The sequence below is a fragment of the Poecilia reticulata genome, linkage group LG20, assembly GCF_000633615.1.
Source record: "Poecilia reticulata strain Guanapo linkage group LG20, Guppy_female_1.0+MT, whole genome shotgun sequence".
Classification (NCBI taxonomy): Eukaryota; Metazoa; Chordata; class Actinopteri; order Cyprinodontiformes; family Poeciliidae; genus Poecilia; species Poecilia reticulata.
In genome coordinates, this window is record NC_024350.1 from 1,802,374 (window position 1) to 1,830,169 (window position 27,796).

The 27,796-nt window shown below is 40.0% G+C and overlaps 1 protein-coding gene across 2 annotated transcripts in view; it reads right to left on the reverse strand.

The window, feature by feature from the left end:
• The window catches only part of LOC103482325 (partitioning defective 3 homolog), a 384,595-nt gene that overhangs the window by 149,812 nt on the left and 206,987 nt on the right, over window positions 1-27,796 (reverse strand). For both annotated transcript variants that reach the window (XM_008438421.2, XM_017301982.1), the window contains exons 15-17: window positions 25,789-25,927; window positions 12,417-12,603; window positions 126-274 (exon numbers count right to left, since the gene is read on the reverse strand). In XM_008438421.2, coding sequence (XP_008436643.1) covers window positions 126-274; window positions 12,417-12,603; window positions 25,789-25,927 — 475 coding nt within the window. The remainder of the gene's footprint in view (window positions 1-125; window positions 275-12,416; window positions 12,604-25,788; window positions 25,928-27,796) is intronic.

A 27,796-nucleotide genomic window follows, 5' to 3' on the forward strand; every position in this document is an offset into this window, starting at 1 on the left:
TTTACGTTACTGTTCTATTCTATTAGAAGTAAAACTATTAAAGCCCACTGAGAATGTTAAGGTAAAATGTGTTGCATCAGTCAAGCTAAAGCTGTAAGCGATGTTGGCGGCGCCTTAAATCTTACCAAGATCCATGCTTTTGGACTTGCGGTTCTTGATGATGTCCAGATGAGCCGGGCTGTCGTACTGCTTGGTGCGCTTCTCTGACATACTCTGGCGGGCGAAGCCCTCCCTCTGGAAGGAAACATCGGGTTCTGCATCTGGACTCAGAGAGCTGTGGACCATCGGGACAAAAAGGGAAGAAACAGAGAGGCAGATTAAACATGAAGTTAACGCAGTTTACTTGATTGCAGGATAAACATCTTTAAATTTTCATCATGTACATCACGTTTCGCAGCCGTGACTAGAGCCTCTCCTGCGATACGACCGAGGAATAAAACTGACCTATTAATATTTACACAACCACAAACCTCAGCCCAGTCACCATCAGATAATGAATATCGGCATTCGATGCTCACGCTTGCATTTATATGTATACACACTGTTTAATCTTTCATTTCAATGACTCTTTTTAATGAAGGACACCTCCACCTCTGCCTAGGTTTGGAATAATTAGAGAAGAGGAGGCCGTGAGCTACCCCAGTGAGGTGAGAGAGCTCCAGGGTCAGGGCCACTCAATTCCCATCCATCCACCCCACCCCAACTCACCCCCCACCACCACCTCCACCCTCTAAACGTGTATGTCTGGAGCGTGACAGAACCCAACCCGCTTCAGAGAACTCCCTTTAAGACCTTCGATATCTCTGTCTGGATCTTAATTAATATAAAATCAGAAGGGAGTTTTAAAAAAAAAAGGAGGTAGTGAGGGAAGGAGAACTGTACTTTCTGCATAAAGAAATGATGTTGCCATTCCCTCAGAGACAAAATAATTGATAACGAATGGTGTATATGCCTTAGATGACTATCGCTGTGCTTTCGATTCTATCAGTGATAATATGCAGAACCTGTCGGAGGTTTACATACATTCATTCAGTCAATTATGCATTTCAGCTAGTAGGACATGAGGGAGGTATAATTATAAAGCATATACTTTCAATTATTCTGGAAAAGGAAACGTGGGTGTAATGTTTGAATTTCCTGAATGCTTTAAATTGAAAACACGGTCAATATTACACATATTTTCCTAAAAATACACATAAAACCCCCACTATTGTGGCCACTTTGCAGAAAAACCATACTTATTTTGAAGTGGGTTTTAATTCCAACTGGATATTTTACCATTACTCATTATCAGAATATGAAAAGCTCATTTAAATCTGTTAGTTTCCTGGCACAGGCCAAAGTTTTATCCACAGGGTTGAGTTCGGGGTAATTCTACAGCTTCATGTTTGCCAACTTATGATGTGTTATGATGTGTGTAGTGGGATCATTATCCTGTTAGAGACATCAGTTGTGACCAAGTTTCAACCATCCAACTGCAGTTCGTCTTTATTCCACAGGCTTTGTGAAAAGGAGGCATGAGTCGGTCCATGTGAGAAGTTGCAAAATTTACAAGGTGCCGGTTTTGGGGAAAGGTGTTTCTGTTTAGGTCAGCACCCTCTCAATCTATGCTGATTTCCAACATAACTGTTTCAGCGCCTTTTGGTTCATAATCAGTTCCAGCCTCAGTGATTCCTGGATTTTTATTTTTTTTAAGACATCTCCACCAATTTCCTTTCATCTGAGGGTGACAGTTGAAGTCAGATGGTTGGAACTTAGACATAAGTCATAAAACACAGTTGGCGTGCCCAACAGGAAATGTTGCCAAACATATGAAAGCTAGTTTTGGAATATAATATATAAGCAGGCTATCATTAGGAGTCCCGAATGTTCCTATAACCTCAATTCTATGGAGGATAGGAACTACTTTTATAAAACCAAGTGTGTGCCAGAAAAAATAAATAAATAAATTAAATGGACTTTATGAATTTGCCAAGAAAAATTCAGCAAGAATTATAGCTGAACGGATTTAATTCATACAGTCCTTCTCTACCAATCACTTACTGCGTTTTACATTTGAGCTACATTCACCCAATGGCAATTTATGGTTAAGTGGAGTGAGGAAGCTGAATTAAGCCTACAGCTTTCGGATGGTGAGATGACTACGCTTTCCATCTGAGCCACAGTTACAATGGCAACTGCTGCGACCGTGTTCAGGGATGAAAAATTGTCAGGTCTTTGCCAGATTAAGCATGTAAGTATGACTTTAAACCATACGTAGAATAGGACCTTTAATTATTACAACACTGGCTTTGTGGTGTGCATTTCCTCGAACTTCCTGTGTGTTCACGTACAGTGAACCTAATATCCCATCCTGGTGCTTTCACCCATGTCAAAGATACTCTTTAACCTGTCTTTGCTATCTCTGTTACAGGTGAATGTCTGTTCTCCAAGTCAGGGTGGTTAGGAACAACTCCGCTCTGCTAACGAAGTGCACAGCAGAGCGGAGACGCATGAAGTATAAATACAGGGTGATAGAGAGGTTGTTGCGATGCATGAAGCAGCAATATCAAGAAGACCCGACAGCAAAGACATCATACAGACATCATACATTCTTCAATCATCTATCCGAGGACTTGTTCCTCCTGTTCTTATCTTACAGCTTTCAAGCCCGTGATCAGCTTTTCCTCGCAGCAGCAAATGGTCACATCAATTAATACAAATTAACATGTAATGCATTACTCAAAAAATGCAGAAAAAAACATATAAGCCACAATTTAATTATGAGTCACAGGGCCAGCAAAAATGAAAAAGAAATGCTACTTATAGTTTGTAAAATACGGTAAGTCTAAAATGTCTTGTGAAGGTGTAAATTATTACAAATGTGTTTTTGAAGCAAATCCCCTTAGATCAGCCTTTGTTCTGAGCTTTTTCCACTTCAGAACTGATGGCACTTGTTTGCATTTAAATCATTCTTTTTAAGGTTGTCAACCCTATTTAACAAAATACCTGCCTTGTGTGTAACAGAGGGACTGGTGTCAACTTGTCACTTCGCCATCCACCATACCTGACAATTCTAACTAAGATCAGACTGCCTCGCAGGGCCAACTCCAGATGACACAGGAAGAGAGTGAGGCGGAGCGGGGAGAGGGGGCTGACAGCACAGATGTATTATTCATTTATTCATCATCTTTTGCTTTTTTCTCCTGTCATCATTCTGGGGGCTCACAAAATCAGCTTGCCCTCTATTTTCCTACTTCCACAAATGTCATTTGTCAGAGCATGACTGAGACAGTGCCGGCTAGAAAGGGACACATTTTCACCCCGCATTTAGGATTAATTCACTCTTACTCCTGTTGTTTTACCGGAACAATTGAACACGCACAAAGGACGAGGACAAAATAAGAGGCCCGCAGACGCACTGTTGCCCAGCTATAGAGACTTGATGAATGTGCGACCATTTGGGGGAGTAATTATGCAGACAAATGGTCAGCATCCAGCATGTCTGGGTGAAACTGGTGAGAAATATGTGGGCAGTAGGAGTGAAGTTCAGCGAGACAGCTCTGCAGTGGCGTCAATTCGCTTAGTGGGGAATCAAATTTAAGCTGGCAACTGTTTTAGCACCGCTTTTGATTGAATATGAAACACACAGAGGAATGGCTAAATGCACAGCGTGAGAGCTTACAACAACCTGATGAGAAAAAAGGCAATTGTATTATCAGAACCACCAGCTGTCTCGGCTCCCACTGATTGCTTTTGGCATTGTGGTGCCAATTCCGCTAAACAGCTTTGATCAGAAGATGCATAAATCTTTCGTGGGTGGGAGGTATTATGCAAAAATCGACTTTTTTTGAGCTTGATATCTTAGTGATCTCTTTCCCTCATCAAACACATACCTGGAGTGTTGCTTTCACTCTTTCGTGCATGTTTCAGGAATCCTTGAATCTCCCCTGGCAACCATTCAGGGGTGACTAAACGACTGCTCATACAATATGTCAGCAATTTACCCAAAGCTCAACCTTGACGCTTCAGTCCATGGTTCCACCAGACTAGCGGCAGTAACAATTAGCAAACACCTGGTAGAACTCATCATGCAAACGATGACGTTCCTAAGAACGTTTGGAAACAGCATCAATGGAGAGCCAGCTGAAGGGGGCGTGTCCAAAGAGGTAAAAGGTTCTTAAAGAGACAGAGGTAAATGTCATGTTGCCAGATATGGGTATGATGCAAAGTCAAATTTCTTTAACATGTTTTTGATTGGTACCTCTTTTTTTTTTTTTTTTTTTTTTTTTAATAACAACTGAAGGTAACATAGTTATTTGGTTGTGGTATAAAATGGCACTATGTGACTGGACAATACACAATACGCCTTTTTAAATAGTACAATAAATTGTAAAAGTCATATTGTCTACATACTGTAAGTAAAGCGCTTGACTCCAACACATTCAACACTCTACTTAGTTTATTTTTAGACCATGTCTCTGACCCTTAAGCAGTCAAAAGATGCAGTACAGTAATTAACTACAGACCATATATTTCCCTATAGAGGTGCCAATTTTGTAAATAGATTAAATACTTAAGCAAACTTGGAATATGTTTGCCACAACCCTGGAACATGCGTCCTATTATAGCCTGAGAATAAAAATAAATAAATCTATTGGAAAAAAAAAAAACAACAGGACCTTGACCATATAGCTAATTCTCACATAAATCAGATTATTCAAGTACTGACAGTGTCTTTGGATGGTTGGTTCCCCACACGCCTCTAGCCCATTTTTAATAGTCTACCAAATCTAGATAGATCATACATTTTCCCAATTTCTCCTTCCATAAGCAGATTTTAAAAGCATTTTTTTTGCCAATTCTGAGCAGATGGTTTCCTCTCCATTTAAATTTCACCCATCATCTAAAATTAACCAGAGTTGAGTATTGCTCATAGGCAAAACCACAACGTCAACTTGCATTTTGCATTAGCGTTCCCATCTCTGCCTTCCTCGCAGGAAACGAAAATGTGTCAAACTGCACAGTGGCCTTGTCGCAAAGTGGTGCTTGCTAAAAGCTCTCTGCGCTGACAATCACCCTATAGTGAATTTACCTATAATTAGCTTATGTGCAAAATAAGAACTTGATTTAGAAAAAAACATGTACAGAAAACACATCTTATTGTGAATAAAAGGTAAAAGTCCTGAAAAATATTAAATGTGTCAAGACCAGGATGGAAGAGAAACCAGAGAAATGTTCTCCAGAGTTTTGAGTGCTCTGATTCAGCTGACTGGATGGCCGAGCTGCTGATCGCTGGGCTGCCCTCAGTGCATAAGGCATTACATGTGAAGTTGCTACAGACGTGCACCAGAGGACAACCAGAAAAAACTCTTTTCATCCACCTTGAGGAAACGGTGACCTATTTCACATAGTTTTCAAACTGACTAGCACTGAAGTCGGACCGACCGGTGAGAAATAATGGTGAAAAATAATAGATGTTCTTAGCAGCGAATGCTACATACCACAATCTTACCAAGTTATGCTGATGACAACATTCTTTTGTGTAGAAGTCGTTACTAAAGGAAGAAGACTTTTCTATGAATATTTTGTAGATGTGTTTTTAGTTTTTCTGGGTGGATAAGTGGATTTTCTCCTGGTACTGTGGCTAAAAACATGTGCATTATGTTAATGGGTCTTTCTAAATCATCCTTAGATTTCAGTGGGTGCATAAATACATGCATTTGTTTTGATCGGTGCTTCCATGGATTATATCATTGTGCAATTTGACATTTTGAAAATAAATTTGTTGAATGGAAAAAATGCCAACTTAAAAAAAAAACACTTTAGTAAATCACAAAAAAGATGGTGACAGGAAGTGATAGGAGGATGATGGTTTTTAATGACTGTGTAAACAAACTCATCCATGTATGATTTTAATTGCTCTTCTTATTTAACAGAATCGCCATAGTTGTGAAATTGTGTTTTGTCAACATTAGAAGGAATATTGACAACGTGTTGTACACATGTGTAATGGAAACAGCTTTTGTGGCCCGAAAAAGGACTAAAGACCCCCTGAAATGACTCCCGGAGACGAGCATAAGCAGAAACCCAGACCTATTTGCTACCCTGAACGTATGAAGGAGCACAGACATTAAATGGGGATTAGAGATGTCTGCATGTCATCCAAGTTACAAGAAAGCAAGAGAAAGACTTAAGTTGACAACAGAAAGGATAGAATGAGTACAGCAAAGTTGCTCTATCCTATTAAGATTCCAACCTCTGTCAAAGGTTTGCAGAGGACACACACCAAACCAACTGTTTTTGTAATGCTAGCTTTGATAACAGCTGTAAAAAAACCAAACAAAGAAAACAACTATTAACTAACACTAGACACTCCCTACTATTTATATCTCATGTCTCTTGTTTTGAATGTCTGAAATGCTGCAAATCTAATTTCACATTTTCTTATGCTGCAGTGCCTAAAGAGAAACCAGCGTTGCCAGGAATCACTTGCCACTAAAATCCTTAGCGAAACAGGTTGCATTATCACAAATATTGAGATTCAGCTGCAGCACAATCAAAGAGGCACAGTGTGCCACATGTCGCCGCCACACCCTGAGCATTGTGCAGCGAGCTGGAGATAAACACAGGGAGGGGGACTGAAGGAATGAGAACATTCATGACATGTTTTAGCAGTGGCATCCCAGTGAAACATACTCAGTATGCACACAGCTACAGGGCACTTGTGGCATTTCTAGAATAAAAAAAAAAATGGATGTGTGTTACCTGACAAATACAGTCACGCCCAACCTACGTGAACTTTTCAGATTAGCCAAATGGCGTGTACGTGTGTGTGTGTGTGTGTCTGCGTGTGCGCACAATGGGCCTTTTTTGCATTTCTATGTCATTATGTTGATAACTTGATGAGAAAAGCATGAGCTTAATGGAGCACTGGGGGATCTTAGTTACCCTGCTGATTATAGAGACTATTAGGGAGTCAACCCAAGTAGGCAGTCTGCCTGCAAAGTTTGTTTGCTCGGGTCTGTGTGGACCTTTTTTCCACTTTATATGTTAATTTGTGAAATTGTTTACCAGCCAATGTGTATCTAAACACTCGCGAGACTGCGCCCGTCTGTGTGTTTGTGGGTGTGAGAAAAAAAAATAATAAAATGTCTGCCTGTATGTTTGACTGGAATCCTTTTCCATTCTGGCTGGTTGACAGCCTGTGTCAGGGCTGCCTGCGAAATGATGTCTCCACCTGTGACATCTCACAGAGACCGAGGAGGACACAGTCTAGTTCACTCTCCTTCTCTCTCTCACACCGTCTCTCTGGTTGTCCGATTCGCCGCTCTCTTAACTTAATAGGAGCTGACACCCGCGTCAGCCGCGTCCAGGAGGAAGGTCCAGACCGCACTAACCGCTGCTGCAGAGCTCCCGCTTGTTTTCTATTGTTTCATATTATTTTTCTAAGGATTTTATGATAATCTCTTGCCGTTTTTTTTTTCTTTTTTTTTAGACAATTTGCTTATATTCGGGTTTCAGTAAGGTCCGAAGCCTGAATATATTTGCCAATCGATATAAATCAGTACACACAAATAATGAAACAAGACAGGCTTTCACTGCCTGCATGGTGAAAGCCTGTCAAAATCTTACAGCGTATTTTTGGTCTCTTTTTTTGTGTAAATATCTTAGCACACTTGAAAAAAGGCAAAAGTAACTTTCAACTAACATTTCAACAAGACATGGGAGCTTTTTTAAAGTCAGTAATTCATGGAATATTTAGTAAAAAGTTATAGTTCCACTAGCAGATTACTTCCATAACGATACATTTTCCCCATGGTATAAGTGAAATAATCTGCCTATGGATATACCACTTTTTAAAATTCAACATTAAGAAATTATTGCTATAAAACAACCTCCAATGCCTTGCTGAAAATATATTTGTAAGTTAGTCTTGTCTTGATATTTGCACTACAGGTTACAGCAAAAATACCTGCAGTGTTAGAGGTTTCTATTTAAAGTCCTGACCTGAATCCAGTCAAGAATCTGTAGTAAGACGTGAAAATGACAAGAATGGATACTCCACATACAAAATGTTCTTTTAGAAAGCATGATGGTCAAATATTTCTTTTTGTGGGTGAAAACCTCTAGATGACTGTGACTGCTCCTAAATATTCAACAAAGCATTGATTTTGGAGGGAAAATCTATGCCACACTAATCAGGTTTTGGTCATAAAAGACATAAAAAAAACATGTATTCTGTTTATTCCACTTCATAATTATTTGCTACTTTGTAATAACATATCAACTAAAATCTTAACTACAGTGAAGTTTGTAGTTTTAAAAAAGGGGGAAATTCAAGGTGACGAAAACTGCAGCTTGAGCAATTAAAATGTTAGTTTGTGTTGCAAACTAACATTTAAGACTTAAGAAAAGAACAAAGATCACCGTGAGTTCACAGACGAAAGAGAGACGAAAGAGAGAGTTTGAATTTCTGAGAAGAGAGACGCTTTCATTCCCCCCTCAATCAAAGCCAGGATGCTGCAGCAAAACTTCTCCTAAGCACACACTCACACATATATTGTCACAGAAAAGCTGAAAAGTAACTTTTTTATTATTCCTTAAAGACAAAGTAGGTAGCGTTTCAGTAAAGATCACATATAATGCGGCGACTTTTGTGAAAGGAACATGTTTACATGTGAACGTGCGATGGAGCCGAGACGCCGAAAATAACACTTCAGGCCGTAGATTTACTGCGGTTCACTGCACACCTGACAGGACTGACCCTTTGAGTACCCTCAACTGAAATGTTTTTCCTAGATCTTGGTTTAGGATTTAGGATATTTAGACAGTACGGGTCTGAGAGCAGGGGGAAAACACACACGCCCTTATGAAAGCACAACTGCACTCCATCAACTCCTGAGACAAAAACCAGGTGGAGAGAAGAGGCATTTATTTTTTTCATGCTTTACTCGACTAAATCTGCCATAAATATGAAATGGCGTCCAGCTCCAATTAGCAAATCCTTTTATCTCTTTGTTTATTCATATTATTTGGACACTATATCTACCGGTGTGTTGTATGTGTCTTGCTTAATATCACTTTGACATGGTTCTTCCTGTTTGGCTTTCCATTAAAGCTCCTGGAGGAGGATGAGGAGGATGAGGAGGAGGGAGACGCAGCAGAAGAAATTAATGTGGAGGGTCGGGACCTGGTGTTGAGCAACCTTTAGTGCTGATATGCAAAGTAATAATTTAAAGCCTTTATTTATCCACTGAAACCCAGGAGACAGCACATGCTGGATTCCATCACCATCCTGCTCTCTGTCAGCTTCACAAACTCCTCTACGGCCCTCTGCAACCAAGATCAGACTTTTAGACTAAAGCATCGAGACTCTTTGACTTTTAAAGTTGGTTTGAAGAGAAACACACCGCTCCTAACATTTATTACACGAAAAGAACTGTTAAAAATTCGCATTCCTACTTTATTCGTTTCCTATAAAACCGACTCATTCAGCAGCGCTTTATGGGATAGGCTAGATGGGATTAACGAAGGACATTGAGAAAATATAGTTTGTTTTCTGTAAGTCCGTCCCGTCACAGAGGTTTTGTCATAGGCTAATAACCGATGATGAGGATGGACCAAAGAGAAGTCTGGAGAAAAGACAATTGAAGTAAAACAGAGATCAAAACACGACGTTAAGGTATATTTGATGTTTTAACTGTTAACATAGCCAGCTTTAATGTTTTTATTGAAGTTCTTAAGTATTTACAGGACTCTACTGTACCGAAGCTGTATATTTTTTAGAGATAATGGTGGCTGAATACAAACGTACACCACGCTTTTCTAGTTTTTTTATTTGTAATAGACTGTGAAATCATGCATCATTCTTCCTCGCCTTTACAATCAGGCACTGCTTAGAGTTGGTCTACCATGAAATCCCAATTAAATACGTTTAGGTTTGTGGTTGTCTGACCCTCGTTGGGTGTGTATACGTTTTCCAAGGCGTTGTGTCTGGAATCTGGTGGAACAAAAGGAATTAGAGGTAGGAGACGGAAAACACTAATTTGTCCAATTGTAGGGACAGTAAGGAGGACAAGAGGGAGAGTCTAAAAACACGCTGATTTAACAAGCCGTCCAGCCACTCTTGCGTATGCACAGCATGTTCATAGCTGTGGCCTCGGCCAGGTTCTCCCATGAGGACAGACGGCTGGATAATAATAGAGGGCAAAGGTGAGACTCTCCCAGCTCTGCACAATACATATTCAATCTACACAGACCCTTGACTTCAACTATAGCAAGAGCTTAATTAAAAAGCAACAGTTCCAGTACACTGGAGTCTGGCTGACCCACAGCCCCCCTTCTTCTCCACCTCCCCCTTGGTGTTTTTTTTTTTTTTTTTTTTGCAATGGGATGTTGGAAGGAAAATGAGAAACGGTATAAGTAAGTCAGAAAGACGATGCACTCTCACTGTTTGTAGCCAGCTGTTAGCTGGTGAGTAAAAGCCAATGTGTGCCTGATGTGTGTCTGTGACTTCAAAACATGAATTATTCAGAATAACCCCAGGCTCCGGTATGTGGTAAAACTCCAGCCCCGTGCGCGTCAACACACCGTGGTTGTGTGTGGGCAGCACAGGTCTGAGTGCGTGTGCATGTGTGTGTAGCCGGGGCGTGAGGAAGTCTGAGTGCATTTCAGACATATGCTGTAGACCTAATCCACTATGACAAACCTCTGACATCATGAACAGCAGGCATGCTGAGCAAATCCACTCATCCATAATAAATGAGTCAGAGGAAGAGAGGAACAGAGGGGGAGATGGGGGAGACTTTAGGGAGAGGAAAACTTTGAATTGTGGGGAAAAAAAAATTGACTCAGCAAGTCTATCTCTGGTGTAAAGTCTAAGATTGTCACGCAAAAAAAACAACAACAAAAAAACAGGTACACAGCTTAAAAAAACAACAAAAAATATATTAAAGCATTAAGGTGAATGCCTGTGCTACCTTAGCGCTGCTGAACTGCTAAAATGTCTGCCTTTTTTTTTTTTTTAACAACCCTGGTGCAAAAAGGGTTCCTCAGCTTAAGCGGTCCATTCCCAACAGAGACTTTGTGTTCTGACAAGGTTGATGAGCCTTGGCTTCATTTTATTACGAGGTGCTGCAGCCGGGCCAGTGGTCTGCACACTGAGTCGGGCACTAAAATCCCATGGGTGGTTGGAGTTGAGGAGGTGGAGGAACTTTGAGTCCCAGAGAGTCTTTTTACTCACAGTTTGACTTCTACTGCTAATCAATTATTTAACACAGCGCACACACCAACACACTGTTACACAAGTTTATACTAAAAGCCGTGTAGACATTTGTGCTCAGATATAACCTTCATGCAACATAAAATCACAATCCTGTATGTTTCTTTTTTTGGTTGCTAAGGAGTCGTTTGGATGACCTGCTTCAATTCAGACCATAAATTACACTGAGCCTTGTCGTCCAGTGCGACACTGTTCACATTTTGACATGTTACAACGACTAACTTCAAATTATTTAGTTTAGATTTTATGTCACAGATCATCTCCACTGGCTAACAACTCACATGCACTCTATTTATTAACTACTCAGTATAAGCGATAATGCCATAGTTTACATAGTACTATAGTTTTCAACTTTATATTGTATGTGCAACGTCATGCACGGGTGTCCAAAGTGTGGCCCTGGGGCCATGTGTGGCCCATACAGTGATTCTGTTCAGCCCCTGACCACAGGTCTGGAATAGTAGGTTTTGGCCAACAATTGATAACCCCCAAAAAATGTTGACATTTTTTCCTCTTAGTAAGTCTAAAGTCCTGTTTAAGTGTCATTAAAAAGTTTGTTTTTTGTTGAGCAAGTAGAAAAACTACAAGATTAAAAAAACTAATTTTTAGCATTTTTAATTTAATGAGTTTTATGGATGGCCAGTAATTTAAATTTGCCAGTTTTAACAATCAGGACAAAAAGTTTGGATACCACTCATGTGGTGAAATGGTTATCTTATTTAATTGGGTTGACCTTAGCCTCATGGTCTGCCATAATTTATTTTTAAGGTTTTTTATTGGCTCTAGTGGCCTTTATATTTGATAGTGAATTGACAGGAAAGGAGGTAATGGGAGAAGGAGGAAGACATGCGGCAAGGGTCGCCAAGGCCGGGAATCGTACCTGTGACAGCCGCGTCGAGAATTAGGGCCTCCATATGTGGGTTGTGCTTAACCCATGCGCCACCACAGCGACCCTTACCACCATACTTTGCTTAACATTTGGCAAAATATAATGAGGTTTAGAGATATGAATAGGCAATACTTCACAGCAACTATTCTTTTTAGTTAAAAATCTTAAAACAACCAGCATCCTGCTTCCCTTCGCCAAGGGTTACCTAGAGTTCAACGATACATGAAAAATTTAACTAGTTCTAAAGAACAACTCGCAACCTACCATTCATTATGACTGGGCACCTCACGTATCCAGACAACTGGGTTTTCTCCCACAAAGCCCATGTCGTCGTGGGAACTGGAGGACGACTGGTCAGACAGGTGGGCAGGAAGCAGGGGCGGCCTATCGTCCTCGATCATCACTGTGTCGTCTTGTGGCATGTTCACAGTTGGAGAGAGCTGGTAGAGGCCTGCAAAAGAAATGGAAGCGGGAAGCATTTGCATAAGTTTCTTCAAAAGTATGACTTTCAAACTTGAAAAACTCCATCAATATTCAATTCCATACAGTCAGGGAGGCCTGATAGCACAATATCTGACAAATATGTGATCATACTGAAGCAACTTCAGACTCCGCTTCCTTCAAAGACGCGGTGTGATAAACATAATAATATCTTGCTTCTCAAATTGCTAAGATAAAGCATCCAGCCAACAGATAACTTCAGACAAGGACAGCAACACTGTGTGACTGCACAATGAACATTTCCTATAAGACTGTTTCAAGGACGCTGGTGTAAAAAAGGTTAAAACGAGTGCTAATCAGGGGAACGCTGGCAATGCGAAGCACACAGGAAACTGGAACATTGTTCTAAAAAAAGGCAGATTGTTTATCAGAAAATAATTTTGATTCTCAAGAAAAGCAAAGACACACAGAGAAACGGGTCGGAAGCTAAAAAATTCAGTTTTTTTTCTGACCACTAAACACCATATTGAAACAACAACACACAAATAACATGCAAGCAAAAACTCTTCTTGGTGTTGCTGCTGTAAAGACTTAGCCACTAGAGCCGGATTCATTCCTTATAAAAAGTGATTTTTTTTCATGCCATTGAAATATACATGCAGAACATTTTCTTTGCAATGCCACCTGTGCTAACTAGGCTAATTTCAGATGCATACTTCTGAAATGACCATTGTACCACAGCGACATGATGTCACCTCTATAAATTATTAATGACTACTTACAGCAGAAAAACGAGACAAAAAAAAAAGAATGTCATTTTCATGTAGTCATTTTAGTTCTTCAAATCAAATCAGAATTAGCTAAAATTGATCCTGACAGGTCAAAGTTTTACCAACGACAAAGACTGGAAACTGGTAATAAATTACTCTTGGGTATCTGAGGAATACAAAGGATCTGGGTTGTTTTTCATCCGTCTCTGTCTCATAACCCTGTGAATGAGCTGACCGATACAAAGACAAACACATTCTGACTGTAATCAAGTACACCTGCCAAATAGCAGCTAGCAACTGACAACCACAAAAAGGACATTATGAGATATAAAGGGAGCTTAAAAGACCTGCCATCCAGAATCAAGTCTACTATTACTACAGACTAAACTTTTTTGACACAAGTAGCCATTTTCAAGGACGAACGCCGAGGAGAGCCTCCCTGATCTGTATTCTGTCCCTCCCGACCCTCCCTGCTGAGGACATCCACAATTGCTCCTTTGCTGCTCCTCAGGAATCAAAGTCAATGGGGAATGTTCTGGCACTCGGCACCAAGGGCAGCGGAGGAGCCGCTCGGCTGCATGAGAAGTGGAATTACAACGCTCAGTCGGACGATTCACTCAGGCTATGACACACGCATCAGCCCAAAGTCAAGACCCATTACCAGATCACCTGCTCGCCATTAAAGGGAAGGCTTTTCAGAACTTCCTGTGGCCTTTGCTTATGTTTCCATTATGAAACAGAGCCATTTTCCCAAACCTAATAGCTTAGGAACAATTGTGCTTAATCACTAACAGCAGACAACAATATTTACCCTGGCGTGATTCCAACGAGAGAGTTCTTAATTTGACGGTGGTGGGGGCAAGACATGCACATGATGAATGAACACGGCGGAGGAAAGTCTGAGCAGCAATCAGCACAGCAGTGAAATGTATAGCTGAGTATAAGGACTCGCTCAAGCAAAACAAAGAGGAGGAGAAAACCATGGACGGAAAACAAACGTCTCGTACACCGTATGTAAATAAAAAAATAAATAAATGTATAAATCGTGGAGTAACTAGAGTCATTTGTCACAGATATGAGGGCTCTGATGATCAATGTATCTTAGATGCATGGTCTACGACAAAGAAAAAGACTTTGACACTCAAGACTGTTATTTACCCAGAGTCTTGTGTAAACATGGAAAACAGAAGACAGAAGTTACATTAATTGCATTATTCTAAGTGAAAAAAGAAGTGATATCATTAATTCAAGTCGCTACGACAAGGCTAAATTTCTCACTTATGCTGTGCCAATGAAGAGTTAAAACTCTGGTTGGGAATCTGTTGATAATTAATGGCTAATTATCAGAGACGTTACTAAAGTCTGCAGTTCCTCTACTAATGTGAGAATCAGTTCTGGAAGAAGTAGCCAAGTATTAAACACAAAATTTACTACAATATTGTTTTGTTGATGTTTGCTTCATGAAGTGCAGCGAATGACAGGTATGGTATCTTGACAACTTGTGTGGTTCATCCAACCATCCAGGTCCAACTGGACTTACATGCAACAACATCTCTAATAATCATTAAGCCAGCAGCTTCACAGTTTGTGCTGCAAGTCATGCAGATATATTGGGGGAAAAGTGAAATGTCTCTGTTTTATAGGATGGAATTTTTGTCACTTAGTTCCATATTTAGAAATCTTCAGCTTCTCTCTGCGTCGCTCTTTACAGTCACTTAATTTGACTGGAATTGTAAATACTTCAGTTACAATTTTGCATCTCATTCATCAAAATTAATGAACTGAACTGAAGTTCCAGCCTTGTTCAAAACAGAGAGCAAACATCCTAGTGCATTAACAAGAGGAGCAAAAGGCAGCATTTTTGAAGATTGAAGCAATATGACTGAATCCAAAATTATGAATAGCTCTGGCAGATTTATGTTTAAAATAATATCTTCATTAACATGTTTATCCTGACTGGATGCAACATAAATGTTCTGGAGTCACCCAGAACATTTATACAGACAACTTGAATTCTAATAAGGTTTAATAATTTAAATAAACTTCAAATGTTTTGGAGTTCATTACCAAAACCAGGGGAAAGTTGGTCAGCAATTGCAGGAATGATTGTTGCAATGTTGGATTGTTGCAATGTTATAAAGGTGTAAAGTAGATAACTTTTACTATTTAATGATGACAGGAAAAATATAGTTTTTATCTGTACTCATTTCACATTGAGTTATCTTTCGAGAGATACCTGTGTCATTTCCAATCAGACAACAAAAAAATAAATAAAAAAATGAAATGAAATGAATTTTAGGTTTAACTGCATGTTGAGTCAGATTATGTTAGGAAACATGGCTGTCCTGTGGGAACTCCTGTTGGAATAAAATATCTGAAGAAAAACCGAAATGGCTTTCTCTACAATGTAAGGAAATGAAATGGAAAACAATCGTAATGCTAACATATGCCCCAGGTTATTGATTGCATTTAATTCACTACAAGTTAAAGCATCAAATATTTAAGCATGTTCAATTCAGTTACATTTCAAATATTAAATAACTAACCCCAAAGGAAAAATTGTAACTCATTTATCCAGCGACTGTAACAGAGCTGCTTGAAGAAGCTGCTGACAAATTTAGCTGCATGGTACTGAACTAAAATAAGAAACAAATGGTGAATGCCTCCTTTTAAATAATTCAGATATGTAAGAGGGACAAAAAAATAATTTGGTCAGTACGTCCCTCGTTGCTAAGTTTAGGTGTCTCATTATTGCACTGAAAATGTCATGGGTCCAACCTGGAGTAATGCAGCGGTTTGTGCCGTCATACAAAAGGTTGTATGTTTTTGTGTTGTCACTTACACGCCCAAGAATGTAGCATTCGCTTGTGTTCACACAATGTCTTCTTCAGGACAATACATTACAAATAATCACCTCGTATTCTTTCATGACGGCCTGGCACTTAGCAAAGGACAGCTTTAATTGGAAGCTGGGAGCTTCATAAAAATTCCCAGCCAGGAACTCTTGACACAAGACGCCAAAGTGCAGATGAAACATTGTTAAACTCGTTCACTTTTGCACACATGCACACACGTGTTAAGCGGCTATTGGAAAGCCACAGCCGGGCCAGCGGTGATGCTCGGAAAGGTGAAAATAATTAGAGAAACCGGAGCACTTTGTGTTCTGCAGTTGTCAGCATAATGAGCCAAAGCAGCCAACCCGCAAAACCGACGCTCCTTATCCTCGTTGCACTTGATGCCAACGTGACTGTGTAACCGGGGGAAACAAAGCAAGGCAGGCAAAGGTCGAACAATCCAAACGGCACAGAGATCTGTGGGGACGGGCTCTTGAGTTCATAAAAACCTGGGCTGAACAGGAAGCAGCACTGTGGTTCAAATCAAGCCACCGAGTAGGTAGTTTTACCACAGCTGACTTTTACCAGCTGCTCACAGCCTCAGCGGTGAGAACAGCAGATCCGATCTAGAGGTTTTCGCATCCATCAGCCATCCAGATGTACATTTGCAGCTCTTTGTTATGGGAAAATGTTCTTTTCTAACTTTTCTTATTGGTATAATGACTTAATAGAGGACATTCTGATTTATCTAATGTGCATGGAATGTTGTACCAGCTGTTCATAAACTTCATAAAAGACTCAACTTCATAAAAGTTGACTCGTGATTATTGTGGGGTTGTTTTAGTTTTAGTTTTTTGTTTTTTTTATTCAAAGCTGTTCCTTATCTAAAAGCACCAGAGCAAAAATAACCTCAAAAACCTGAGCGCTGTGAATGCAATTATTGTTTTCTACCCGACCCCAGAACTCATATCTTGGCTGAAAAATCAGAAAAATGCTGTTATTTAGCTTTTTATGACCTCAACAATCCTGAAAAAAAAAAAAAAAAGAAACTACACAAGAACCTTTTATGCAATTTTTTTTCTTTTTTGTTTGTGGAAAAAACAGAGGAGAAAAAAAAACATGAATATTATGAAGCTATTGGGAATAATCAGCACAATTTTAAAATGAGTTCACATGGGAATAAATATGACCAATTATGATAAATAGTCCACAGAAAACCAGTCCTCTCACAAAGTGGATTATTCAGTGTTTCTGCACAGGAGGCTCTGTGTGGCAGGAGAGTTCCCCGGTAACATGACCGTGTCGCTGCGACCTGATGCTCTCACTGTTATTAGAAATGGCCACTTATGAGCCACCTCGTCCCGAGGCAGATAAACGCCGCCGGTCCCCTTATTCCAGTTAGCGTCCTGCTAAAAAAACACGGAGCAGAAGTTGTTGGTCGCCGTGTGCCAAGTAGCAGTAATGTAATAAGTAAGCCGAAATGTTAGAGCTTAACAGAATTACAGTTAACAGCTGAAACACATTAAAGTCAATTCGATTATGGTGATCATTAATTACAGTGTTGGAACACAGAATTTCATTGGGATTGTGCCTCAGAGAAAACTAGTTTAAAAAAAAAATCAATAAACTACCTAATAATCAGAGATACAGTAGGTTTTACTTTTTATGTCGTTGTCAAAAAATATTTGCACCCTTTGAACTTTATCGCAAACCAACGTTTGTAGTGCATTAGTTCGGAAGTGGACAATCAGATCATAGGTGCTTTATTATTTCATGCTGTTTATACTAATGTTCTCTTTCGGAGAACGTCACAAAACTGCAGGATGTATTCCAAGATAAAACAAGGCAGAGCTGAACTCTAGTTGGTGTGGACTGTGGTGTTTTTCAGTTTTCAGTCAGAGGTATAAGGGGCTAAATGCAGATACATGGCTCACTGTTCAGATTTTGATTTGTAATAAAAATTAAAACCAGTTAATGAATGTCTTCCATTGACTTTGCAATTATACCCTAGTTTGTGTTGGTTATTAAAAGGGCAGTATAATGTATTCTCCAGGCATAAAGTGCCATTTTATAGCACAGTCAAGTATCTATGTTACCTTGAGTTGCTATAAAAAAGCCCTCTTTATAAATATATCAAATATGACTTAAGATAAATTTGACTTTGTAATTTAACACCTTGAAATTGGGTCTCTGTGTTTGTAAAAAAAAAAAAAAAAAAAAAAAACAGGTTCTTTCATCACAGCAGTTCTCCACTATTAACCCTTTAACAACATTTTTATCAGCATTTCACTGAGAAGAAGCCTGTACTATAAGTTCAGCAGATCCGCAGTTCCACCAAGTGTTTGCTAATTGCTGCTGGCTAGTCTGAAGGAGCTGAGTGGGGGAGGGCTGTTCTGAGGGCGGAGGTTCGTTGGAAACTGCAGCTCCAAGGAGGAGCTTCGTCTCAAAGGCAGAGTTGGGTCCACCCAGGTGTTTTGCACATCTGAATGGTTGCCACAGAGTTGAAAGAATTTCTCAAACATGCATGAACGAATCAAGTCAACACTTCAGGTTTGCTTTTGATGAGGGAATAAAATTGACTTTTTTGAGCTTTTTTGAGGGGCAGTATTTTTTACTTAATACTGCCCCTTTAAATGAACACCCACTGAAAGACATTCATGTTTGTGGTTGACAAAAGGTGAAAAAAAATTAATCTTAATTGTTGAAATTTGGGGGAAAGAAGATAAGCTGCTTCCAAGATCCTGTGTAAGTGCACCCCTCACTTGTGCTGAACTCTTGTACTACTGAAGTGGTGATGTTCTTCCTCCCTCATCCACAGACTGATGAGCTCTCAGACCTACAGTGCCACCTGGCTGCATTCATCCCCACAGACCAGCGCCTGACTCCTCTCTCTCCGTCTGTCTGCTGACCAGGCTTTGCCCCTTCGAACACTGAACTGTAAGGTGAGAGGACACACTAATAGCCCCACACAATCTCCCTTCTCCTTTATGATTTCTCCTCTGTGTTCTCTCGCGTCCTCCTTCCCTCTCTGACACTTTGGCCTATTGATTTGACTGGAGGAGAGATCATTAGTTGATCCCTGCTGCCGTGGCTTTAAAACCCATACATGGACTGCAGCAGGTAATCACTCTAAGTACACACCGGTGAAAACCAATGTCTTTATGCACACAGGGGGGAACGTCTGGGCCATTTTTCCGGCAGGTTTCCACCATGTTACAGGACCCATTCCCACATCAGCACAATTGATCTGGACATTTAGTAAAATGGGCTTCGATGACAAAGGCTTCTGCAAGAAAGACATATTTAAGATGCATGGAGTTAATTAGTGATTACTTACTGCAAGCTTGGAAAAAGTGAGCACAGGTTTTATTATGAATCGCTTCACTGTGAAAATGTGAAGATTTTATCGCTCCACCTTCTAAAATGACTCACCGCATCTTATTTAACCAAACCCCTTTGGACAGAGTGTTCAGGTAATCATGACAGATTGTTCCAGTAAAGCTTTGAAAACGGTAAAGGTCTGGGATACTGTCAATTTCATGACTGTCACATTCCTTCATGGGACCAGGGGGGATCACCCTTAGATATTCTGGACACAAAGTTAAGAAAGGTCATGCTTCCTCACACAGCAGCCCACACATTGTAAAAAAAAAAAAAAAAAAAAAAAAACATAAATCCGGATGGAAGAGGACAGAAGGGTCAGAGCAATCTCTCCTGGAGCAACTGGAACAACTTAAACGTCTGAGTCATCTGTACGTTGTCATTAAAAATAATAGATGTCAATGGAAATGTACTGTCATATTTATTAAAATTAGAATATTCATTCCAGTGAGGCTTGCTTGTCAAGGTTTTTTGAGTGGATTGTTTATCTGCATCTCCATACATCGGTCAGGTTACATTTGATGGGCAACAATCTGATAGCTCACTAATAAATAAGATAAAACGGAATGGTCCCAACACTAATCCTTGTAGCACACCATCAGAAAATGCACCATATAGAAGCATTACCACAATGTCCTCACAGCAGCGTTCCTCACTGTGGAGCTCATCGCGTTGCGTGTACAGTTAATGTCAGAGGTATTGAAATCATGTTATGAGAAGAGTGGATTAAAAGAAAATTGCACATTGTTTTCCCTCCAACACCTCACTATTCTCTTAGGCTGCAAGAGAGAAAAAGAGAGAAAGTAAGGCTCAAAAAAATAACAGGAAAACTCAATTTTTAGCTCCAAGTTGCTGTTTTATCCTTTCGAGTTTTCAGCTTGTGTGTGTCATGAAATGGGTGAGATCTGGAAATGTGAAAGCTAAAAGTTGGGAGGCTAAGAGTTGAGGCTAAAAAGCTAACTGTACAAACCAGGCATGAAGATGCTGCTCCGTAATCATTTTATCACCCAAGTGTGAAATGCATCATTTTTGGTATATGCGTATGAGAAACTATTACCTCAATACAAAAATTTATAATTACTTGAAAACATGGCCTGTCAATGATTATTATTATGATTGCTCACAGCAGAAAGAATAAGAAAGCTGTTATTTTTATGGAGTAAAAAGTTCACAATATTTCTGACTGGTTCCTACCATTTTTTTATGATTTCTTTTGGCTACACTGACTGCAGGGTTTTGCACCTTAAGCTCTACAGTACACATTACAACAAACATTTTCATTTTTTTTTTCACAGTCAAACAAGTCCAGCTCTGTGGTTCCAAAACTCTGGTCCAAATCTAGGTGTTAGTAAGGCACCGATACTTGGTGTGAATCTGCTCGGGATCCAACACATAACGCTTCAGCCCACAAGTCCCAATTTTCACCCCAGCATGTGAAACCCACACCTAGCGACGCTTTTCTATTACAGACAACCCAAGTGAAGCCGTGTGCGATCCAAATGACCTTGGAATAAAAATCTTATGTTTACCATATCCTTCCGCTGGAAGTGTTTGGGTTTTTTTTTTACCCTAAATCTCGATGTAATTTCCCCTTTTGAGGGGAAAATGGACTTTATTGACATATTCTTCTTCAATTCGTCATCAGAGGTCATATTGGAGGAGAAGGCATCAAGAACAATTGAAACAAAATAGAGTATTTTTTCAAACACTACTGCACATGGTGCACAAATGCGTAATGTAAGCACATGTGAAGCTGAAGCTGTCAGTAACTCGGAACACCAGACCGTAAGAGGCAACTCCCACAGTTCAAGAAAAATTATTATTACAGTCAATACGATACCACTGTACCAGCTTAAAAGCAAATGTCACTTAATCAATATCTATAGTGTTGCCATGGTAATCACGATTCCCATATTTAACCCAGCTGCACAATTACAAAAGAACTGTTCTCAGAAAAAAAAAGAGAAAAAAAAAGAAAGAAAGAAAATCAAACACTGTATGTGAAATGTTGGAGCGCTGCGTCTTTTAGCTGACTTTACAGGACAGAGACTACTCACGGCTGGGCAGGAACAAGTTTACATTTTCGCTGTATTGATTTGCCGCCAACTCCGATAACTCATGATTAGAGCCAGGTCTTAATTTTTCAGCATCAAAACCTTTCCATTTCATTTAGCTCTGAGTCTCGGTTCATTTATGGAAGCAGAAGCTGCATAATGGAGCCGAGCAAAAGAGGAAAGAAAAAAAAACACCTGATTTGATTAGGGGACTCCTCTATCTTTGGTCTTCCTGAAGACCAAAAAATAAATAAAAAATCCACTAAGTTCTGAAAGCACTAAATGTTTGCATGACTCAAGCGAGCAGAGGTTGTGTATTTGTCTTCAGCTGCGTCTGGGCAACGCGCAAGGTGTGTACGGCGCCACAACTCAAACTCCAACGTCTAACCTTCATGATTCAGTAATTTAGCAGGTTTAGATACACTCCACATCAAGCTGTCAGTCATGCCCTGGCGGCTGTGTGTTTCCTGACCTCGCTGAGCCCGTCTCAACATCTGTCCTCTAACCACAACTGTCACGTCTCGTGCACCAGGCAATATGTCTGAGTCCGTCTGAAATAACACCCAGAAAAAGACAGAGGGGAGCCGGCTACTCGCTGTCAAAGCCCGCAGACATTTACCATCAAACATCTCGTGTCAAAGCGAGGAGCCAATTTGAGATATTCGCACGTTGCACAGAACCACGATTTGAAATAAAATTCAGTTGGCAGGTCCACATTATGTCACAATGTATATATTTAATTTAAATACAAATATCAGAATGTGTATTTTATTTAATGAACCAACATTAAATGTTAGAAGAAATGGTAGAGGAAAATTGCTTGGGCTCTAGTATTTACGCCCCTTGACTCAAAAACTACAATGATAGTTAGAAATCAGAGCATATACCGATTATGCCTGGCATAAAAAACCTCAAAGACGAACATACTAAAGAAAGGACCCAACCAACCAATCAGCATGATGGACAAATCAAGACCAAGGTCGACTTAGTAAGATAGTCTGCCTATCCCTCCAGGCACTCTCTGAATGAATATGACACTTTGGCGAATGTCATACGAACAAAACAACTAACCTTGATACAAGAAAATATGTCATTTATTAGAGAGGCAGAAGAAAAATACACCAATGATGCTTCAAAATGTTAAAATGGACAAAAGAGATGGTCAGATTTCTGGCTCTGGGTTGATGAGACTACTCCTGCCCTTTCTTTATGGAAAGTAGTCATTGTTTCATTTGAAGCTCAGCAAAACTTACATTTCAACAAATGTGGAATAAGGTAATGTAGGTTAGATGAGACTAAAGGTGCATTCAGACCAGCTCTGTTTAGTCCTCTTTAATCAAACTCTAGTTTATTTGAATTGAAAATCCAGTTTGTTTGGGAAGGTGAGAATACATAATCGAACTCTGATATGGACCAAAAAATTAATTCTGCTCCACCTAAAAACCCAGGAACCGGTTTGGTTAAAGTGAACACTGTCACAGTTCAATGTCAAGCGAAGCAAACTACAGCGCAGGGCATCCTGGGTAAATACAACCAAAACAAACTCTAGTGGTAGTTTGAGAAATGGTCTTTAACCAAAAACCAAAAACAAAAGAAAAATCCTTTAACTGCTAATATCTGATGCTACTCCATTTCTGTTTACATTTTATGGAGAAGGAAATACAATACTGATTTCTCATGTCTTCTTCAGAGGCTTCCATGCCGTTTCCTTCAGTAGTTCTTGCTGCAGCGCCTCCACAGGCAACTGGGTGAACAGGTTTTTCAATAGTTTGGATCGTTCCACAGAGCAGTGTGAAACCAAAACACACCAGAAAATGTAACATCGCAATTTTGGTCCCCAATCGAACTGAGTCTGCTGGACTATCAGGTATGAAAACATTTCAGCATCACACAGCATTGGTTTTTCCAGTTGTGCCAGCACTTTTTTAAGAATTAAAGGAATAATAGATGTTAATACACAGACAACTAGATACTTTCTGAGGTGGATGCCTCAAATCAAGCTAAGAGTTTTCAATGTGCAAGTTTGAAAGTGACTTACAAGACTTCACGTTTCAAATGAAAGAAATCTCTCGCAGGGTGCATGCTTGGGGATATATGCAGTAGATATATGCAGATATATTCAGTACCTCAAGGAAAAAAACAGCATTTACACATCTAACTGCATACTACATGTAGAATTCCCTTCTAATAACTCGACATTTTCAAAGCCGTTGGCACTTATATATTTTTGCAACATTGAAAACTGAATCAAATATGATACTGATTTCTTCTATCACAACAACAAAAGCCAAATAGGAATATTTAGTATATTTAGTAATATAGTGCAGAACATTGTTAAGAAGTATTGGTTGCCAAAGCTCTAGAAGCAGCATATATCTGAACAACACATGAATTGCAAAATAAACAGCGCCTCAAATTACTCCAAAAATAAAGTCAAGGAAGTTCCAACCAATCGGCTGGATAAAAACTGGACAATTCACCAATTAGATATCAGCTGCTGAATATCACCCGTGTGTCAAATCTAGAAATGCAAACCCAAGATTTGCTACACACAGGAGAAGTGTGTCAGTTTAAAAGACGAAGACCTGTCAAAGAACCTCGACGCAGGTTAATAACGGAATAACTCGGGAGGCAGACTGAAGACGTGGAGGGAAAATATCCCGACATTTTCTCGCAGCGAGACGAGACAGACGCGTCGGAGATCTGAGAGCGCCGAGCTTCAGCTGCGATAGCTTACCGCATTGGCAGCTGCTCCGCCCACATCCCCAAAACTTTTCCACTTGCCTCGTTTGACATCTACTCTGCAGGCAGAGACAGATGCCCCTGAAGCTTCAATAAGGTATGAAAAAAAAAAAAAAAACTTTTTTTTTTCATAGCAACCCACAGTTACAGTTGATCAGAACATCGTTTTGAAAAGCCAGTGGAGTAAATAAACATAGCTGTGTAAAGCAAGAAAAAAAAAAAAAAACTTGGATAATTTTAGTAACAGAACAAAGGAGAGGAAAGATGGAGATGTGAGAGAGAGAGAGAGAGAGAGAGGGAGAGAGAGAGGCTCAGATGGAGGTAAAGTGTCAGGAGCAAACCTTATTGATCTGGAGTCTTAATTAACCGTCGGATGCCTCTGACTCAGTGTCTGATCTTCCATGATCAGTGGCAGAGTGGCATCGCTCTCAGGGGAGTTGGAAGAGAGTGGATGGAAACGAAACAGGAGAGTGGGCGGGCGAAGGGCAGAAGGGCAACACTACATAAAAAAATGGCTACAAATTCACTCAAATTTCTCTAAAGCAAATGTTCGACTTAAAATCTGAAAAGAGAACCAACCCTGTTTAGCAATTTCTCAAGAACCTCCTGATTTCCCGAGAAGGGAGGAGGGGATAGCCTCTTGCCACGCTCTGTCGTCCCTCGCGCTGATGCAATCACCTTCAGACTCTGAACGTGGATATGTGAACGGTTCTGTCAACGTTGAGATGACAGCGGTGACTGCTTGAGGATTGAATTGCCAATTCTAATCTACCTAAGAAGCCAAGATCTTGGCCCGCTGATTTAATTCGGGCCAGAATTGGAATTGACCCAAATGAAACCAGTGGAGTGGAGTGAAGGTAGGGGGGATTGGGGCTGACGTTAATCCCTGGAGGGTGGGGGATGGGGAGGGGGTGGCTGAACAGCGAAATTGTGTTTTGTGGAATGTGAAGAGGAGAGATCGGGCTTTGAGGATGATGTCGCGCGAGACCCAGAAGGAAAGAGGTGGAATGCGCATTTTATGAGCGCAGTTATTAATGTCAGGCAACGGGTTCACGGGGTTAGCTGCTCAAGTACATATTCTATCGATCTAAAAAGAAAAGTACTCAGTGGTTTCCATAGGATACCATTAGACTTTCTTGCCACAAAAGAATAACAAAAAAAAAAACTCACTTATTTTATGTTACATATTTTTATTTACTTGCCATTGTTTTGCAGAAATCAGATTTCACTTTGATGTTAAAGGGTTTTTTTTTTTTTAGGTTTTTTTTTTTTTGGTCAAAAAAAGTCCCATTTTGTTAATCATGGTTGATTTGTAAAGTCGATTAAAACCCTAGAATCTCCAAGCGGGGTGACAATTTTTTATAGGCACTGCACATATGAGGATGACTAGGTTTAACAACAGATCAAAACTCACCGTTGCGTGCAAGTATGTTAGCGCGCGATGCAGGCATGTTGTCCGGGCAGTCGATCGTTTCGTAGAGTGACTGGGAGAGTTGATCTTCATCATCGTCCAAAGGCGCATTCACAGGAAGCTCCGACATTCCTGAACTGTCCTATCAAGGGACAGACAACAGCGCATGTTACTCTAAAATCTTGTAGCTAATAACTGGACTTAGCAGGTGTCTTGCAACACCACAACATTCATCCAACTTATATTTAAAAAATAGGCAAACTAGGGGGGAAAAAAATTTCACAGCCCTTTAACCATTTCAAACTTTTTCATGTCCCCACCACAAGTTTTAATGCATTTTATTGGATTTTTATTTTTTCAGAAAACAGAACATAATTCATAAGTGTAAAAAAAGTTGATAAATGGTACATTATAAAAATCTGAAAAGTGTGGCATGCAACAAAAGTGGTTTCCAAACCAGACACCAGCCCATTTTACTCTGAACCCACTGAATAAAATGTATTAAAACAACTTCCCCTTGTACTCTATATATGTCGCAATTTCATCTCAGTACAATTACAGCTGCTGAATTGCTTGCTGTGGTTTTCTGATTTGCATTTGTTAAAAAAAAAACAAAAAAAAAAAAAACATCTGTGCTCCTGTCCTCCCACTAAAAAATTATGCACCACACTGTGATGGTTGTCACAGGTTGTGGAAACTTGCAAAGCATTGTGTGTAAATTAATTTAGAATGATATTTCTCTGCTAAGAGATGTTTGTGTTCAAACAGAAACAGGCCATCTTTCTCAGTGTAGTTTTGTCCCAAGAGTGTTTTTGCCAAGCTATAATTTGTCATAACAAAAATGAAAAGTGAAAAGTCAACCTGTAAAACTTAAATTACAAAATTGCACTGCACAACATGCTAAACAGAGTTTTAACCGAACAACATAATAAGCAAAGTGTACGAGGATGGACTGTATTCACACAAAAAGAAAGAAAACCTCAAATGTCACATGGTTCTTAAGTTGTGTCATCAATATTCAGGGACGACAGAACCGAGGCCTGAGTATCCATCTCAGCTTAGCTCAGTATTTTCCGGTTCAGCAGTGTGAAGCAGGTCCAGCAGGGAGTCCAAGCTGGATAAAGCTCCATGGATTTCCCACAGGCCAACAGACAGCTGTCGCTAACAATGAGCTTGAGTAAAGGGACCAGTGACATTTGCCATGTGGTCGATGTTCTGCACTGCTGGTCTCTGAGCCCGCCGCACACTTATTTCATGAGCCACTCCTTGTGGCTCTGGTTTGGGCCCCACTGTTGTTGAGCAAATGCTGAGCTTTAACTGATAATAGTTTATCAGCCATTTCATTTCAGGACAAATCTCCTGGAGTTGGTGGGTTCAAAGGTGCATTCACACCAGTCCTGTTTAGTCCATTTTTATCAAACTCTAGTTTGTTTGGCTAGAAAGTTTGGTTCGTTTTGTAATCAAGCTGTGATGAGAAGCAATAAATAACGGTCTGCCTAAAAACTTACATCTCAGTTCAGCTGAAGTGAACTCTGATGCAGTTTGAATGTCAAGAGGACCAGAGGCCAATCCAAAAGCTGGCAGTGCACTATAGCACAGGGCATTCTGGGTAAGTATAACCAAAACAAACATGCAAGTCAGGCGCTAGCGAGACGATAGCACATTGTCTTTTACCTAAGACATAAGAGAAATCCTACATCTGCTGAAATCTGATGCTACTCCATTTTTGTTTCCATCTTTTTGAAGAAGAAAGTTGTGCTGAAGTTTTCTTCTGAAGTTTTTGTGTCACTTCCTTCAGCAGTTTTCGGTGCAGCGCCACCACAGGCGAGGGGAGGGGTGAAACCAAAAGGTTTGGTTTGCTTGACGCAGACCAGCTAGAAATGTGACGAGTTTTGCAAAGCCGGTCCCCAATCAAACCCACTGAAAAAACCTTTCATTCATTATAACCTGTTAGTTTATCGCACTTCTGTACCATAAGCTTGAATCCGTAACATCCTGACTAGTACTACAT